This window comes from Haemaphysalis longicornis, unplaced genomic scaffold (genome assembly GCF_048455015.1).
Source record: "Haemaphysalis longicornis isolate Haplotype H1 unplaced genomic scaffold, Haemaphysalis longicornis Haplotype H1 scaffold_10, whole genome shotgun sequence".
NCBI lineage: Eukaryota > Metazoa > Arthropoda > Arachnida > Ixodida > Ixodidae > Haemaphysalis > Haemaphysalis longicornis.
In genome coordinates this window covers 75426577-75442239 of record NW_027526204.1, presented here as the reverse complement: position 1 = coordinate 75442239, position 15663 = coordinate 75426577, and the positions used below count along the sequence as shown (strand labels likewise).

At 45.4% G+C, this 15663-nt stretch overlaps 1 protein-coding gene across 3 annotated transcripts in view; it reads right to left on the bottom strand.

Annotated features, from left to right (window-relative positions):
• Positions 1-15663, bottom strand: part of LOC144158796 (uncharacterized) — a 118944-nt gene that overhangs the window by 85762 nt on the left and 17519 nt on the right. For 2 of the 3 annotated variants that reach the window (XM_077689937.1, XM_077689936.1), the window contains exons 4-5: positions 10599-10712; positions 6399-6512 (exon numbers count right to left, since the gene is read on the bottom strand). In XM_077689937.1, the coding sequence (XP_077546063.1) occupies positions 6399-6512; positions 10599-10712 (228 nt within the window). The remainder of the gene's footprint in view (positions 1-6398; positions 6513-10598; positions 10713-15663) is intronic. The other variant, XM_077689938.1, reaches the window with a different exon arrangement.

The window sequence follows — 15663 nt, the reverse complement described above, 5'->3', positions numbered from 1 at the left end:
GGGTCTTAACAGCGGCACCGCCAGAAATATATTTCCTGGATGTTCTCCGCCGCAGGTATTGGGCGCGAGGGCCACCGCTGAAGAGGCTGGCGCGCGGATCCTTTTGACGTCAGTTCCAGGATCCCCGCTTCTACCTCGCTGCGTAGTTGGCTTGCAGCACGTGACATTTCGTTTAGTACGGGCTTCCTAAGTTTATTTTTGTGTTAGTTTTCAGCGTTTGAAGTTAATTATCAGTGCGTGAAGCGTTGTTTGACCTCATAGGGACTTTGCCCCATCATGCGTTGTATCAGTAGCTCCTTGACGTAGTTTGAATGAGTCAAGGATATAAGGCGCGTTCGTAGCATTTGATTCTGTCTCGGTTTTGTGGCGCAGTGGGAAGAGCACCATGTACCTCGCCTTCCGCCCACAGTGTCGTGGGATCGAAACCAGGCGCCGCTAACTATCATTTTTTTATTGTGTAGGGGGAGGGGTGTGGACGGACAATAACGCCGTATGGAGGGACAAGGCGAGTGAATGAGATGCAGTCGCATCTAATGCGTTACTTTATTTGGAAGCCCGAGTTCCCTCTCTGATACACCGATTTCGAATACTCACTCTGGATACTTTCCTGACAGTCTAAGAGCCTATGGCGCGGGGGTTAACAGGGCACAATTTATCTTTGTACCTGAGCCAGCTGTGCTTCTGGCGGCCCAGTGGCCCAGGTCCTATCGACCGCTAGTTACTCTAGCATAAAGCTTGGTGTCTCCATTAGGGGTTGCGCTCAATAACGTACTGTACTTCCATCTCTTGATAGGGGTCATACGATAACGGTCAACTTCCGGAACATCTTTCCCCAAAATGCTAAAATGCTACCTCCCCGACTGCTCAATGGTATCCTACAAGATCATTTGGCCTCAATTCAGCAAGCTACTATCATATATACAGATGCTTCTCAACGAGATGAAAAATCCGGGATAGGTATAGTCTGCCCTTCCTTAAAATTGTTACTTTTCGGTCCGTCTGGTGGATTTTATCCCTATATTCTATGCGGAATTCTTGGCAATTGTCTTGGCACTACGAAAGCTTGACATATCGGTATCGTCTCCACTTATAATTATAGATTCACTATCTGTATGCTTAGCCCTTTCTTCTCCTAAAGAATCACCTCTTCTACGGATGTTTCGATCATTTCTGCCACCTCATATTACTGAAGTTGACCTTCTATGGGTCCCTGGGCATGCGGGAATCACCTTTACTGAAACCGCAGATTCACTGGCAAGGGTAGCACTCTCCGGGCCTGTTGTCGATGTCATTGACACAACGCCTTTATTAGCCGCCGTAAAATTCCGTAGATTGTTGAAGCTGCAAGGGCAGCACGAATCAGTCTTATTGTATTTGCAAGATTTATATTCTGTAAGTGGTCTCTGCATTTGGTTTTCCTGCCCTGAAAACCAATCCTTAACATATTTTTGCCGTACGGCCACTTATTTCCGTCGGGTCCGGGTTACCCAGGAGGTGCGGTCGAACAAGTTAGTGAAGCCGTACAAACTAAGCACGCAACGGACGCTAAGCTTCGCCAAAACAGGCCCAACACATTCGTTAAAGCAGACGACAAACCCGGCGGGAGGCTGCTGTCGACGCACCCATAGAGTTTCTAAGAAGTACAATAGAGAGGAAACTGCGCCTGGTAATCCATGTCGTCGTGGGGATTTATGGAAAGACCCACCTTTTGGCTTGGCCTTGGCATGACAAAGGGATTCTTAAGCGCTTTTGGGGATTTGCGTTCTTCACTATTCATTAACACGTTTACGAGAAAGCCGAAATCCTCCCTGTTCTGTGGTAGCCGTGTTCGGTGAAACAGCAGGCAGTGCGTGATCGTACAGTCTGACGTTGGTCATGCCGCAGTCGAAGGACGTAAATCTGAGCGGGTAATATGCCGCCGCGAAATTTGAAGCCGACGAAAAAAAGAAAAAAAATCTACTTCAACGAAGACAGATACGGGTGCCTGAATCCTTCCTCTCTTGTCATCGTCCACGACTGTTTAACGCCACGTTTTCTTTTTTCTTGTTAAACTCTAGCTGACGGTTGGTGCACCACGAAGGAAACATTTTCATAGGCACGCTCAAAAAATTTTCGAACTCTTTAAATGACTTATTATTTGAAATAATGGTAAAATTAATAAAATAGGAGTATCTAATGAGTTTCACCCGAAATATTAACATTGTTCATAACTACCACCTTGGCCAGCAAAAGAGCAGGCACAAACGTTCCGGAAAAAATACGCTTTACTTCCTTTTCCCTTATTTCGAAACCGCCTGTTTTATTTTCCACTTGCACAATTGTACACTATTCTTCGCGTTTTTGTAATACTTTGTTTAAATACAAGCGAATAATGAAACTAAGGCGAGCGCATGATGTAGTAGTGGTCCATGACTACACAGACGGCCTGAATGTGAGCCGCATAGACGCTATAGCCAGATTCCTCTCTAGTGTATATTGTAAGAAACTCTATGGACGCACCCGCCGGAGTGAGCACGGCGAACGCTATCGCCGCGCCATCTTTACTGTGCTCCGTGAGTGAAAAGCACCCTCCGCCTTCCCAGCCGCGTTGGGAGTTTCTTGTCCCGCACGCCACGAAGGAACTGTTGGCTGGTAGAGGTAGAAAGCTTTGCTTTAAAAGGGCCCTACATTAGGCATGGACCATTTTCCCTCTCTCCGCGCCTAAAGCACTGTGGAAGCTGTGACGTCACCGGCCAGGCTCAACATCACCAAGAGAAACGGGGCTGGTTCGAGTTGCGCGCAGCCGTTGGCTCCGCTCAGCGTTATGACACGCTTTTTTTAGCAGACGACAGCCAAACTCCGCCTACTAGAGCCGCTACCGCTCAGCGGGACCGGTCGGTGTTCGGCCCGCATCGAACTGCCATTCGGCCGGGTCCTCGTTTCGGCCGTACTCACATCGGCACATCAGTTGTATAATAGCGGAAACAAGCCTTGAAGACCAGATAGGCTTTCCAAACACAACTTGCTTGTTCACGTCAGCACTTCAAGATTGCCACCAACGACTAGCGCCCCGCTAGCGTTCCTCCATACGGCGCGGTCATGGCGAACTGGTCCCTCCGAGGTCGGAGAAAAGGCTTAGCATCGCCGCACTTATTCAGACACCGCTTTACGAGGCCGCGCTGGCGACGATCACCAGCGCAATCTTTCACTGCACTATCACCCGCTCTCACACATTTAAGACTGCTTTTCAGCAATAGTCCCGCTCTGCGGGGCTGTGATAAGTTTTAGCTACTGCTGTGTATGCCGTATCGCGCATACACCACACAGTGGGCTCCTTCGTGGAGGCAGGTGCTTGCCGCGGTCGCGCGCATAGCGGCGTTTCCACCTGCATAGACGCAAGGCTTCCTAGCTCTCCCAGCCAAAGGTTCTGTCGTGGCGTGCGGGCAACAAACTCCCACCGCAGCAGAGGGGCCGCGGAGTGGGGGAGGGGTAGGGGGGGCGGAGGATTTCAATCAAGGGCACACAGTAGATGGAGCGACGAATACCCAGCGTTCTCCGCGCGCAAGTGCCTGCTCGCGGGCGGCAGCATCGGTGGTATGGCTTTGTTGTCTGCTTTAGCGACGGTTGTTTCGCGCATGTTTTGGCGTAGCTTCGCCTCCATTGCGCGCTGCCTTCACACAGCTTGATTAACTTGTTCGACAGCACCTCCAGGGTAACCCGAACCCTACGGAATTGAGCGGTGGTATGGCAAATATACGTTAAAGATTGGTTTGCATCGCGGGAAAACAAAATGTACAAATTACATACTGACATCTGGCCGCTAGGCAAACGCTAACTTTTGCGCACTGCTTTCAACGAAGGGGACTCCGTTTTTTGAATTGGTGAATACCAATTGGGTTGTGTTTTGAGAGGTATTACAAAAGGCGAGAGTAGCAACTGGCTCTGAAAAATAGCGATTATGAAAGCTCACTCAGTTTTCTCGCAATTCTCAAACTAGCTAAAGTAGCTCGTGTAAATCGGTATAAATGGGAATCACTAAGCTCACATGCCGAATTATTTCGGTGTCTGCGCTTGTGTCGCGCGGTGCTGCAGCCTAAATCTAGCACATCAGGATGACTAGGTTCGGCTGTCTGACCCTTCGAAAGACGATCCTCTCCGTTTTCATTCTCCCGACTCACGGCCGGGCTACAGCGGCGGCGTCCGCCGCTCTAGCCCGGCCGTAGCCGACGCTGCTGTGTGCGTTCGGGACACCGCCCCCGCAAATTCGAGGTAACTCCTGGCACAATCTCTGGTTTCAGTCTTTGTAGAGCCACGTGTGTGAATTCAGGAGACGTCGCATGGGCAATTGTTCTGGTTGTCGTGAAAGCTTTGCTTTCCAACCACCTTTCCAGCATGGATTGGAGCCAGTTTTTTCTTTCAGCGTTATTCGTATCTTGTAAACGACGTGCTATATCTACAAACTCAGCTCAGCTCGTGTGGAGGATGGCGACGATCGACATTCGTCCCTACTGAGATACGCCTTGCCGCCGGTGCCGGAGCGCCGCTCTCCGGAACCGCATCCGCGTTTTCCCCAGAGCTGGGAACGCTGATTGGATGCAGCATTTAAAAGGGCCCACCAATATCGGCGCTGTACTGTTCAGTGCTCCGTGCGTCATACAGACTGCGTCAGAGCATTATGCTGCGCGTCAGAGCGTGGGAGCATGGCGGCGAGGAAGCGGTAAGCAACCAAGGAAACAAATAAAGGATCCTTTGTGCGTATTTGTGCGGCCCCTGCCTTAGGCAAAAGTGCAACATTTGGTGTATGTTGTCGTGAAGGGTTACTCTAGCGATTGCGCGATTGAAATGGCTGTCTTCGGAAGCCTATTTAAGGTGCCTTTAGCACCCACTTTTTTTCTGGCCAAAATGAGTTTCTTAATTGACAGTAGAATACGATTTCTTCATATCCCTAATACTGCGGTACCGAAAAATGGCAACAGTTATTAAAGTAGTTGAAGGAGACAAGGAAAAAACATCTATAAAAACGAAAAGGGTGCCAGACGAAGTTCTATGCCACAAATGCCATGAAAATTTCCACAGAGACAATTTATCGCTTCGTTGGAACACCAGCAACGGAACAAGGAACACCGAGGCGTATGGTTAGCCACAAAAATTAGGATTGCAACACAAGCAATTAAAGCGCGAACTTCGGATTCCACCGTAGCTGACGGTGAATGATTATTACATAACACACAGACTGCTACTATATGTTCCAGGGATGTTTACGCTCGAGCGTAGTCTGTACAATATCAAAGATGCACGGCTTCGCTTCTTTAAAACAGGCCTCGCCACATAGTGTTGAGCAGCTTAATACACTACTACTACATCCCCATGGTTGTTAAGAGAGTGAGAATGACGAACTCAGAAGTAGCATAAAATAGCTAACGACTGTCACATTGCTCACACATGAAATAAATCTTGCATTTCTCTGCGAAGTATCTCGCAAGCTGATTACGCAATGAATGAAGCGCATGTCAGTTCTGCAGAGACCGCAAATATGAGAAATCTCGGCACACTATTACAAATATTGTATAAATAAATCAATCCAGTTACGCTTGCATTTATATAACCAACTTTTGAGGCGTCACACCTGCATATTGGAAATATTCAGTTTAAGAATGAAAACCTAAAAGTCTTGCTGCTTACACTTAAAATTGGTATTTTGCCAATGATTACAGGATGTAGAAAAAGAATAACACTAAATTTATTTCCGGGTAACTTTAGCTTTCAGCCGTCTTCCTTTCAATGTACTTCTTTTAACGTCGTTGCTCATTATGACAACCTTTCTTTTTTTAACGCGCCGAAACGACACAGGTTATGACGCGCGCTGTAGTGAAGGGCTCCGGAAAAATGTGACCACCTTTAGACCTGTATCGTGCGCCAAAATCTCGAACACACGGGGCATTCTTGCTTTCCGTCTCCATTAGGAGAGCGGCTGCCGCGGCCGGAAATCGAATCCACGTACGTGGGCTAAGCAGCTGAGCAGCAAAATTCCTTAGCCACTGAGCCATTGCGGCAGGTATTATGACAACCATTGTACGTATGAATTATTCCAAAATTTAGAGTAGCCAGCTCCTTCTTGGGTAGGAGCTAATCTCTACAAAATAATCGTTACACTACTACAAATATTGTATGAATAAATCAATTCAGTTGCGTATATATGTATATGACCAATTTTTCAGGCTCACAGCTGCACATTGGAAATAGTCTGTTCTAACTTGAAAATTGTAAAGTGTTGCTGCCTACATGTATGCACGGTTCAGTCTCCCCGCACTATTCCACATCTTTGTTTCACGCCAACACACTTCTCGATCGTCATTACCCCAGAAATATTGACGGTGCTCTGGACGAGTTTGCAGGATAGCTGCGTCACAACCGCTTACCTCTGCATGTAGCATCTTCCATCATCTTCGGAAATTTGCAGGTGCACTTTCCTGTGAGCTCATCGCACGTTTGCCCAGTTTCAGCGCACTCTTTTAGTTTTTCTCTCGTGCAGGCTGGTTGTCAATTAGAACAGGAACAAGCAAAGTTCATCAGACACAATATTGCCTCATTTGCGGAATGTACATCAGTTCTCACGTTCTTTTTTTAATACCTTGGAACTATAATATACAACAGCCAGCTTGGCAGGAGCCCCGCTATGTTGAGGCATCTCAGTCATAGACAGAAGGGAAGGTTCAGAGATCCTCTTCAACAAAGAACAAAGAAGCGGTGCAGTGAGGCACTGGACGAGCAGTGCCGACCCATTGTCAGAGAAATCGCCCAGGAGACTGGGGCGCTGGACATAAACGCGCCACCACGTCCTAGCTCCTAACGAATATGATAAGTTATTTATCTCTCTCATTATTATGATATACAGAATGGACGTTAGCCCTACTACAGTTTTTGTTGTTTGCTAGTATCTGGGTCGTGTTGTATTAGCTTCTTCGTCTTATCCTTTTGGAAAGCCAAACTTTTCACATCATGGTAGAGCTAATGCTCTTCTGTATTTGGAAGCGCGCGTTCCTCCTTGGTTAACTAGGCTTCGCATACTTACCGTGGAAACCTTTATGACGGTCTGTGACTCTGGGGTATTACGTTGCAGTACATCTTTATTTGTCAGCGTCGTTTCTGCGCACCAGTGCCCAGATTATACTGCCCAAAAATACCTCCTTAACTATATTTATTTGAACGTTCGGTGTGATTTCGCTTCTTGATGGCAGTACTCACTTCTGTATAAACTTCCGTAAATCCTCCCAAACAAATTGGTCCGGCTTCATGGACTTCACGTCGCGAACGCTCACGTTAACTACAAGGTGCCTAGCGTTCCCTAGTCGTAAGGCAAAGCTCCCTATGATTTTTCTACGCCAGTAGATCGATTCCAGTTCGCATCAATTAATTTTTGTCGAGTTCCTCTGCTCGCGCGATCCACTAGAACCTTTTGTTACTTCTGAATTTCGGATAAAGCCGCGAGAGGGCGACACGAACGCTGTTAGTTTTCACGGCGTATTTTCTTAACAATCCAAAAACCATGTTTGTTTTAATTAAAAACAACAATGCAAATATTACTTATGTACTGCTTTCTTCCTTTTAATATGCTTAATGATCTTTTTTTCCTCAACGATATTGATAAGTAGAAGTATTTCCACCAGACTTGGTTGTTTACCAATCTTTTGTCTATATAAGCGCCTAGTTCAAGCGTTGTTTAATTTTGCTCAGGGTACATCGCGCATGGTCTCCTCTTTGTTAGGTTATGCCATCTCCACATCGCTGCGACAACGTAAGCACACTTCGTAACTTAAAATCTGCGACCAAGAACAGTTTCACTGCTAAAAATGCCACGCATTAACACCTTCGACTACCTATGAGCTCCTCCAAGTCCAATCGAAAATAGTCTAGTCCGCGCGCACCATGGCTTACAACTTCTCTCTTACGTTCCTTGCGTAAGAAGGATAACCTATATAAAAAAACTAAACGACAACCTTTTAATGACAAACTTAAAATGCGCCTAAATAATTATGGTAAAATTCTTTCCCTTGTACTCAAAAGAGCTAAACGTAACTGTTACGAAAAGTGCCTACAGGAATGTGGCAATGACGTAAAGAAAAAATGTAAAATACTTAATGAATTTTTAAATAAGGTCCAACTACCCGACAGAGTAATTACTCTACGCAAGAATGTATCCGTTATCACCGAACCCGCAGAAATCGCAAATGCTTTCTGCGAAAATTTCTTCCGTAATGTTTCTATCGCCACGTCTTCGCATTATGCTCCGCCTTTCAATCGCAGTTCGCAATCTTTTTTCTTGAACCCCACGTGTCCACAAAAAGTTGAGTCCATTCTTAACACACTAAAAGTAACAGGCCCTGGCTTAGATGGTATTCATGGCAAAAATGTTGTTATCATTAGTAAACTTGTATCGCGCGTACTGAGCCACATTTTTAACTGCGTATTTAAGACCGGAATTTTTCCACAGCAACTAAAAGGGGCTAAGGTTGTTCCTGTAATTAAACAAGGTGATCCTACAAACTCGGACAACTATAGGCCAATTTCCATTCTTTCTTTTTTCGACAAGATTCTAGAAAAACTGATAGAGGTCAGGATGTCTAGGTATTTCAAAAGGTTTAATATTCTCACTTCCAACCAATTTGGATTCCGAAAAGGTTTCTCAACCGACATTGCCATTGCTACTTTTACTGATAAGGTTAAATCTTACATCGATGAAGGTAACATCTCGGGAGCGGTCCTAATAGATTTTTCGAAAGCTTTTGACACCATTGATCATAGCATTTTGTTTAAAAAATTGGAATATTATGGCATGACTGGTCCAGGTCTAACAATTATAAAAAGTTTTCTTCAAGATAGGTATCAAATTGTTTCGATCAACATTCACAATTCCGCTAGGGTAATAACAAACAGGGGTGTTCCACAGGGTTCTATTCTAGGCTCCCTGTTATTTTAAACCTACATTAATGATCTTCCTCTGTGCCTCTGATTGATTGTAGGGTTTAACGCGCCGACGCAACGCAGGCGATGAGGCGCGCCGTAGTGGAGGGCTCCGGATTAATTTTGACCACCTGGGGATCTTTATCGTGCGCCGAAATCTCGTACACACGGGCGTTTTTGCTCTTCGCCTCCATCAGAAAAGCGGCCGCCGCGGCCGGGAATCGAACCCGCGACCTTGTGCTCAGCAGCGCAACGCCTTAGCCACTGAGCCACCGCGGCGGGTCCCTCTGTGCCTCTCCTATTCCACTTGTATACTTTATGCCGATGACACCACTATTTTATCACACCATCAGGATATCGATTCCCTTATCTCTAATTTACGATCAGGCCTCTTCTCCCTCGAGCAGTGGTGTCATGCAAATAAACTTTCCATCAACGTCTCGAAAACCTGTTTCGTACCCTTCTATTCCCCTCAAAGAAAATTTCCTGCCATCTCATCCTTGAATATCAATTCTCAACCGATTCCGTTACATGAAAAGGCTTCTTTCCTGGGTATTATTATAGACACGCACCTAAAATTCCATTTTCATGTTGCCGCTACCTGCAAAAAAATTGCTTATGGAGTAAGGGCACTTCTAAGGGCAAGGCATTTCTTTAACGTTCGAACTCTCACTTGTCTATATTTTGCATTCATCCACAGTCACTTAAACTATTGCATTTCATCGTGGGGAGGCGCATACAATGTTCACATAAGCCCGTTAGAAAAGATGCAAAAACAGGTCATGCGTATCATTACTTCCTCGCCTCGTCTATCACCGTCGTCGCCTTTATTTTCTCAATTGAACATTCTTCCCCTTTCTAAATTATATACATATAGTCTTGCCATCATGTTATTTTGTGCAATAAATATTGACCTTGTACTAGACATGTTCCCTTCTCATTTAATGTCCAACCGTAATAATACACGTTTTGCATCTCGAAATAATCTGTTATTACCCAAAGTACGAACAAATTATGGAAAACAAAGTATTGCATTTTCCGCAGTAAGCTTTTGGATCACTTTAAGCATTGACCTTAAAAACTCGAAATCCTTGTTCTTCTTTAAAAAGTATTTACGCATGCATTTAATGGAATAAAAGGAATTAAGCTATGCCACTACTAACGGTTTTGGTTGTGGAGAACACTTCTGGCAGCTTGTTTTTTGTTGTTGTTGTTGTTGTTGTTTGCATGTAATCATGTATAAATTATTTCGAACAAAAATGTATTGTACTTTATTTTTTCAAAAATTTTTTTTCCTTTTTCTTGAATGGTTTTCTCTCATTTGGTCTGTGCAGTATACACAATTGACCCATATTCTAGGTATACTATGCTATTGTGTGCTTTTGAGGTGTTTCTGTATCGCCCACTATTTTTTTTACCGTTACGTGCTAATGGATTGCTGAATTCCAACTACGTCTTTTTATATGCTCGCTCTTTATGGTGTAGAAGCATGGAGGTCCCGCCCACGGGTTCTTACCTTGGGACCTCCTCTTGTATACTTACATTATGTAATCGCACATTATTGCATTTTTTGAAATAAACTTTGAAACTTTGAAGAACAAAATCAATTGGCGGCAGCCGGGACGAGCTTGCAGGACAGCTGCGTCACAACCACTTACCTCTGCATGTGCCAGCTTCCATCACCTTCGGAAATTTGCAGACGCAGTGTCCTGTGAGCTTATTGCACGTTTTTCCAGTTCTAGCGCACTCGTACACCTTTGCTATGGGGCAGGCTGGTTATTAATTAGAACAGGAAGAAGCAAAGTCTATCAGACACAATATCACTCTCAGTTACCAACACTGCGTTATTCCTCAAGTAGTTTCTTTAAAATATTTCGGCATAAATACAAAAGCCAGCCTGACTGCAGTCCACAAAGTTTGAGGGGTCTCAGTAATACAAAGGAGAGGAGGCGCAAAAATTCTATTCAACAACGGAGCGATGGAGTGAGGCACTGTGAACTGCCGACTTCGCCGAACAGTGCGGAACAATCGCCAGATCAGTCACCGGTGCCCTGAAGACTGGAGCCCTAGCCATAACGGCACCCACCACGTCCTAACTCCCAACGAATATAATAAAGTAATTTATCTTTTTCATTATTAGATGCGACGCATTTCTTGCTCTGAGGCATGTCCCTCCTGCGTCGGCGGCATCCGCACGCCACCTGCGCATGCGCGACTCTCCTCCGCTGTTCTCTCCGACAGCTGTGCGCAACAATCTCACTCCATCTCATTATCACAAACAACAGTTGGGTGCGCGCGCTTCGCTCGCTTCTCTCCGCTCCCGTCGCGCAAGTGCGCGCATGCCCGACTCTCCTCCGCTGTCTCTTCTTCAGGCGCTGTGAATATAAAGCGGGTAGCGCGCTGCTGTGGTTCAGTCAGCGCTCGCTCTCGTTCGACTCCGCGTGACTTCGATTGATGACTTCGTGCTTGGCTTGATTCTTCCGATGAAGACGTGATGGAAGCGACGGTCCCTTCAACGAGTGGATTGACGCAATCCAATACCAGCGTCACCCCAAACGCTCAAGGCAACGTTACAACCATATAGAATCAACCAATGGAAACGCCAATTGAACCCCCCGATGCGTCGCATCACATCAGGGTTCTCCTCGCGGGAAGATGGGCGTAATTTTGTTATATGCCGAATATACGTTTCGCCTTTTTTAGAGTTTGGCTGTGTGCTAATAATTCTGTGGTTCCGCGGTTTATAAGCTTCATCGTCGGGTTCTTATCGGGTGCCAGGCTGTTAGCCGCTCCTCAGGGTTACTTAAGATTGTATGTAATGTATGTACTTTATTTGCGAACGCGCGTTCCTCCGCGGTTAAATAGGCTTCGGATACTAACCGTGGAAACCTCTTTGAAGCATTTCGCTTTGCGGTTAACATAATTCCAGCCCATCTTTATTTCTGAACCAGTGGTGTTCTTCCGCAGCAGTGGCCGCCATCACTTTGCCCGCAAAGTCCCTTGCTACGAAGCTTTATTCCTTGCTACGAATCAATACGGCGATTCTCCCTCGTGATAGAAGCCCTCCCATCTCCATAAACACCCGTAAATCATCCAAAAAAGGATCAAGGACTCTTCCACTCAAGGGAAAGACTTCAATGCCTGAGCTGTAGGTGAACGTTGATGGACACATAGCTAATTTTCGGTATTTATTTTCGATAGTGCTAGTCGTCATCGTCGTCGTCGTATGCGTCGAAGAAAGCGTATGCGGGCGTACGCTAGCAATTCATTTTAATTTTTAATACTGGGTACTTTTAGCTTTCAGCCAGTGCCCTTTAAATGCACTTCTTCTAACCTCGCAGTGCTTCAGCTTAGTTCTTGTCGTGGGTCTCTCTCTCTTTGCCTTATGTGCTGTTTTGCCTAGTTTTAACCTCGTGGTTCATTGTGACAATCATTGTATGTTTCAATTACTCTAATATTCAGAGTATAGCCAGCTGCTTCTTGGGTAGGAGCTATTCTCTACAATAAATCGTTAGTTTTCTCTCCAGGCTTAATTTATGACGCTCACATTGCGATAACAAGCGAGGTGCTTTGGGGCTCGAATGGTATGTTTTATATCGTGGTATGTTCTAATGAGTAATAAGAGCGGTATTTTGAACCACTCAATATCCGTCCTCGTAATGTGTTCGGTGGGTATAGGGGGTGCAGGCATGTCAATTATAGTAATATGTACCTTAACGGGCTTCAGAAGATAGAAATATCTTAAGAAACCTAGTACAGGTGACACGCAACACACTTTTATGCTGGCAGCGCAGGTTAAAGATTTCGTACCAGGACACCGTTTCTGAAGCAACGTTCACCTTCCGCCGCGGAGGCAGTGTAATACGGCCGAGAAACTGAAGTGAACAGCAGAGCCTTGGGAGCGATTCTATTGCGCTGACGTTTACAAAACAAAGTCTTCAAGGTGGCACGAATTAAACTCTGTAATGCCCATGTGCATGCGGGTTTCAGGCTCCCCGCACTATTTCACATCTTTGCTTCACGCCAACACACTTCTCGACATTACCCCAGAAATGCTAACTTAAGAACAAAATCAATTGGCGGTACCCGGAACGAGTTTGCAAGATAGCTGCGTCATGGCCGCTCCCCTCTGCATGTGCCACGTTCCATCATCTTCGGAGCTTCGCAGCCGCAGTGTCCTGTGTACCTAATGCACGTCTGCCCAGTTTTAGCGCATTCGTACACTTTTTCTCTCGTGCAGGCTGGTTATCAATTAGAACAGGAACAAGCAAAGTTCATCAGACACAATATTGCTCTCAATTGCCGAATGTACACCATTTCTCACGTTGTTTTTTTTTTAATACGTTGGGGCAATATACTACAGCCAGCTTGGAAGGAGACCCGATATGTTGAGGCATCTCAGTCATAGACAGAAGGGAAGGTTCAGAGACCCTCTTCTTCAACAAAGAACAAAGAAGCGGTGCAGTGAGGCACTGGACGAGCAGTGCCGACCCATTGTCAGAGCAATCGCCCCGGAGACTGGGGCCCTGGTCATAAAAGCGCCACCACGTCCTAGCTCCCAACGAATATGATAAGTTATTTATCTCTGTCATTATTATGATATAATGAATGGGCGTTCGCCCTACTACAGTGTTTGGTTGTTTGCTAGTCTCTGGGTCGCGTTGCATAAGCTTCGTCGTCTTATCCTTTTGGAAAGCCAAGCTTTTCACATCATGGTAGAGCTAATGCTCTTCTGTATTTGGAAGCGCGAGTTCCTCCTTGGTTAACTAGGCTTCGCATACTTACCGTGGAAACCTTTATGACGGTCTGTGACTCTGGGGTATTACGTTTCAGTACATCTTTATTTGTCAGCGTCGTTTCTGCGCACCAGTGCCCAGAATATACTGCCCATAAAATACCTCCCTAAATATCTTTATTTGAACGTTCTGTGTGATTTCCCTTCTTGATGACAGTACTCGCCTCTGTATAAACTTCCGTCAATCTTCCCAAACTTTACGTCGTGAATACTCATGTTAACTGCAAGGTGCCTGGCGTTCCCTAGTCGCAAGGCAAAGCTTCCTATAATTTCTGTACCCCAGTAGATCGATTCCCGTTCGCACCAATTCATTTTTGTCCTGTTTCTCTGCTCGCGCGATCCACTAGAACATTTTGTTACTTCTGAACTTGGGACAAAGCCGCGAGAGGGTGACACGAGCGCTTTTTGCTTTTTCACGGCGTATTTTTTTAACAATCGAGAATCCATGTTTTTTTAATTAAAAACAAAAATGCAACTATTACTGATTCGCTGCTTTCTTGCCTTAATTATGCTTAATGTTTTTTTTTCTCTCGACAATATTGACAAGTACAAGTATTCCCACCAGACTTAGTAGTTTACCAATCTTTTGCCTATATAAGCGTCTCGTTCAAGAGTTCTTTAACTTTGATGCAGGGGTACTTCGCGCATGGTCTCCTCTTTGTTAGGTTATCCCATCTCCACATCGCTGCGACAACGTAAGCACATTTCCTAACTTCTAATCTGCGACAAAGAAGAGCTTCGCTGCTAAAAATGCCATGCAATAAAATCTTCGACTGCCTATGACCTCCTCCAAGATCATTTTGGCCTCCTTGTAGGCAAGAGCTTTAATAGATACAGATACCTCACGGCGTGATGGAAAGACTGCAATAGCCATATTTCCCCCGCCCTGAATTAACTGGTCGTTTTCAGTCAGTCTGACTGAGTTTACTCCTTTATTCTGTGCTGAAAGCATGGCAATTGTTTTCGATCTACCAACGTTGTATGCATCAATTGTGTCCCCGGTAACCATTTCAGATTCGATTTCAGTCTGCTTAGCTCTTACACTGCTACACTTCTATAGGATACACTCCTACAATGCAACGTTTCCATAACTCCGGTCCCTATAGCTGACTGAAATGCACTTTCTTTGGGTTTCTGTGCACGCGGATATTTTAACAGCGGCGTAGCCAGAAGTATATTTCGGGGGTCTTATCTGCCGCCGCTATATAAAGGGAGATCCTGCGCCCCAAGAAAATGTCATTCCTTTTGGGGCTTTAATAACCAGACTGCCTTCATATTTTTGTTTTACTTTTTAGTGGATCCAATCGGTGTGTACATAGCATAAGTGAAAACAAGGACGAACGATAGTGGAGGGAGGGACGCCGGGCTCAGAAAATTTGGGGACAAGTTCTGAAACCGAAACACCCCATGTCTTCGCCTTAGTTTGTTAATGAAGGCGCGGGCTCTCTAGGAAGAATAGTGCTCTCCAAGACCGTCGTTGACGACATTCAGTTAATGGGTTTTATAGCCGCTGGTGGGTATCATAGGTTTCTGAAGCTTCAAGGACCAAAGGAATGAATTTTATTCTTTGTGGGAGATTTATGCCACTTTAAGTTCTCCGTACGTTCACACTGTAAAAGCCCTCAGCGCCCCGAAAGGGTTCGGTCGAGGGTCGGTAACAATTTAAAACAACTACAATGTCTTCCCCTACAATATTTATAGAGTGAAAAGCAATGGTCAGCAGACAGTCTAAATGTCCTGGACAATGCACCCTTCGAAACAATGTATCCGCGTAGCTACAGAACAATTACATGAAGTTTCTGAATGTGGGCAAGTAGGTCACCCGGCAAGATGATCCGCGGCGTTTACTCATGTTCCACACTCACATATATTCTAAGGAGGGAAGCATAAAGGCCAGGACAGGCAGTAATGTTGTCCCATCTCCTTCC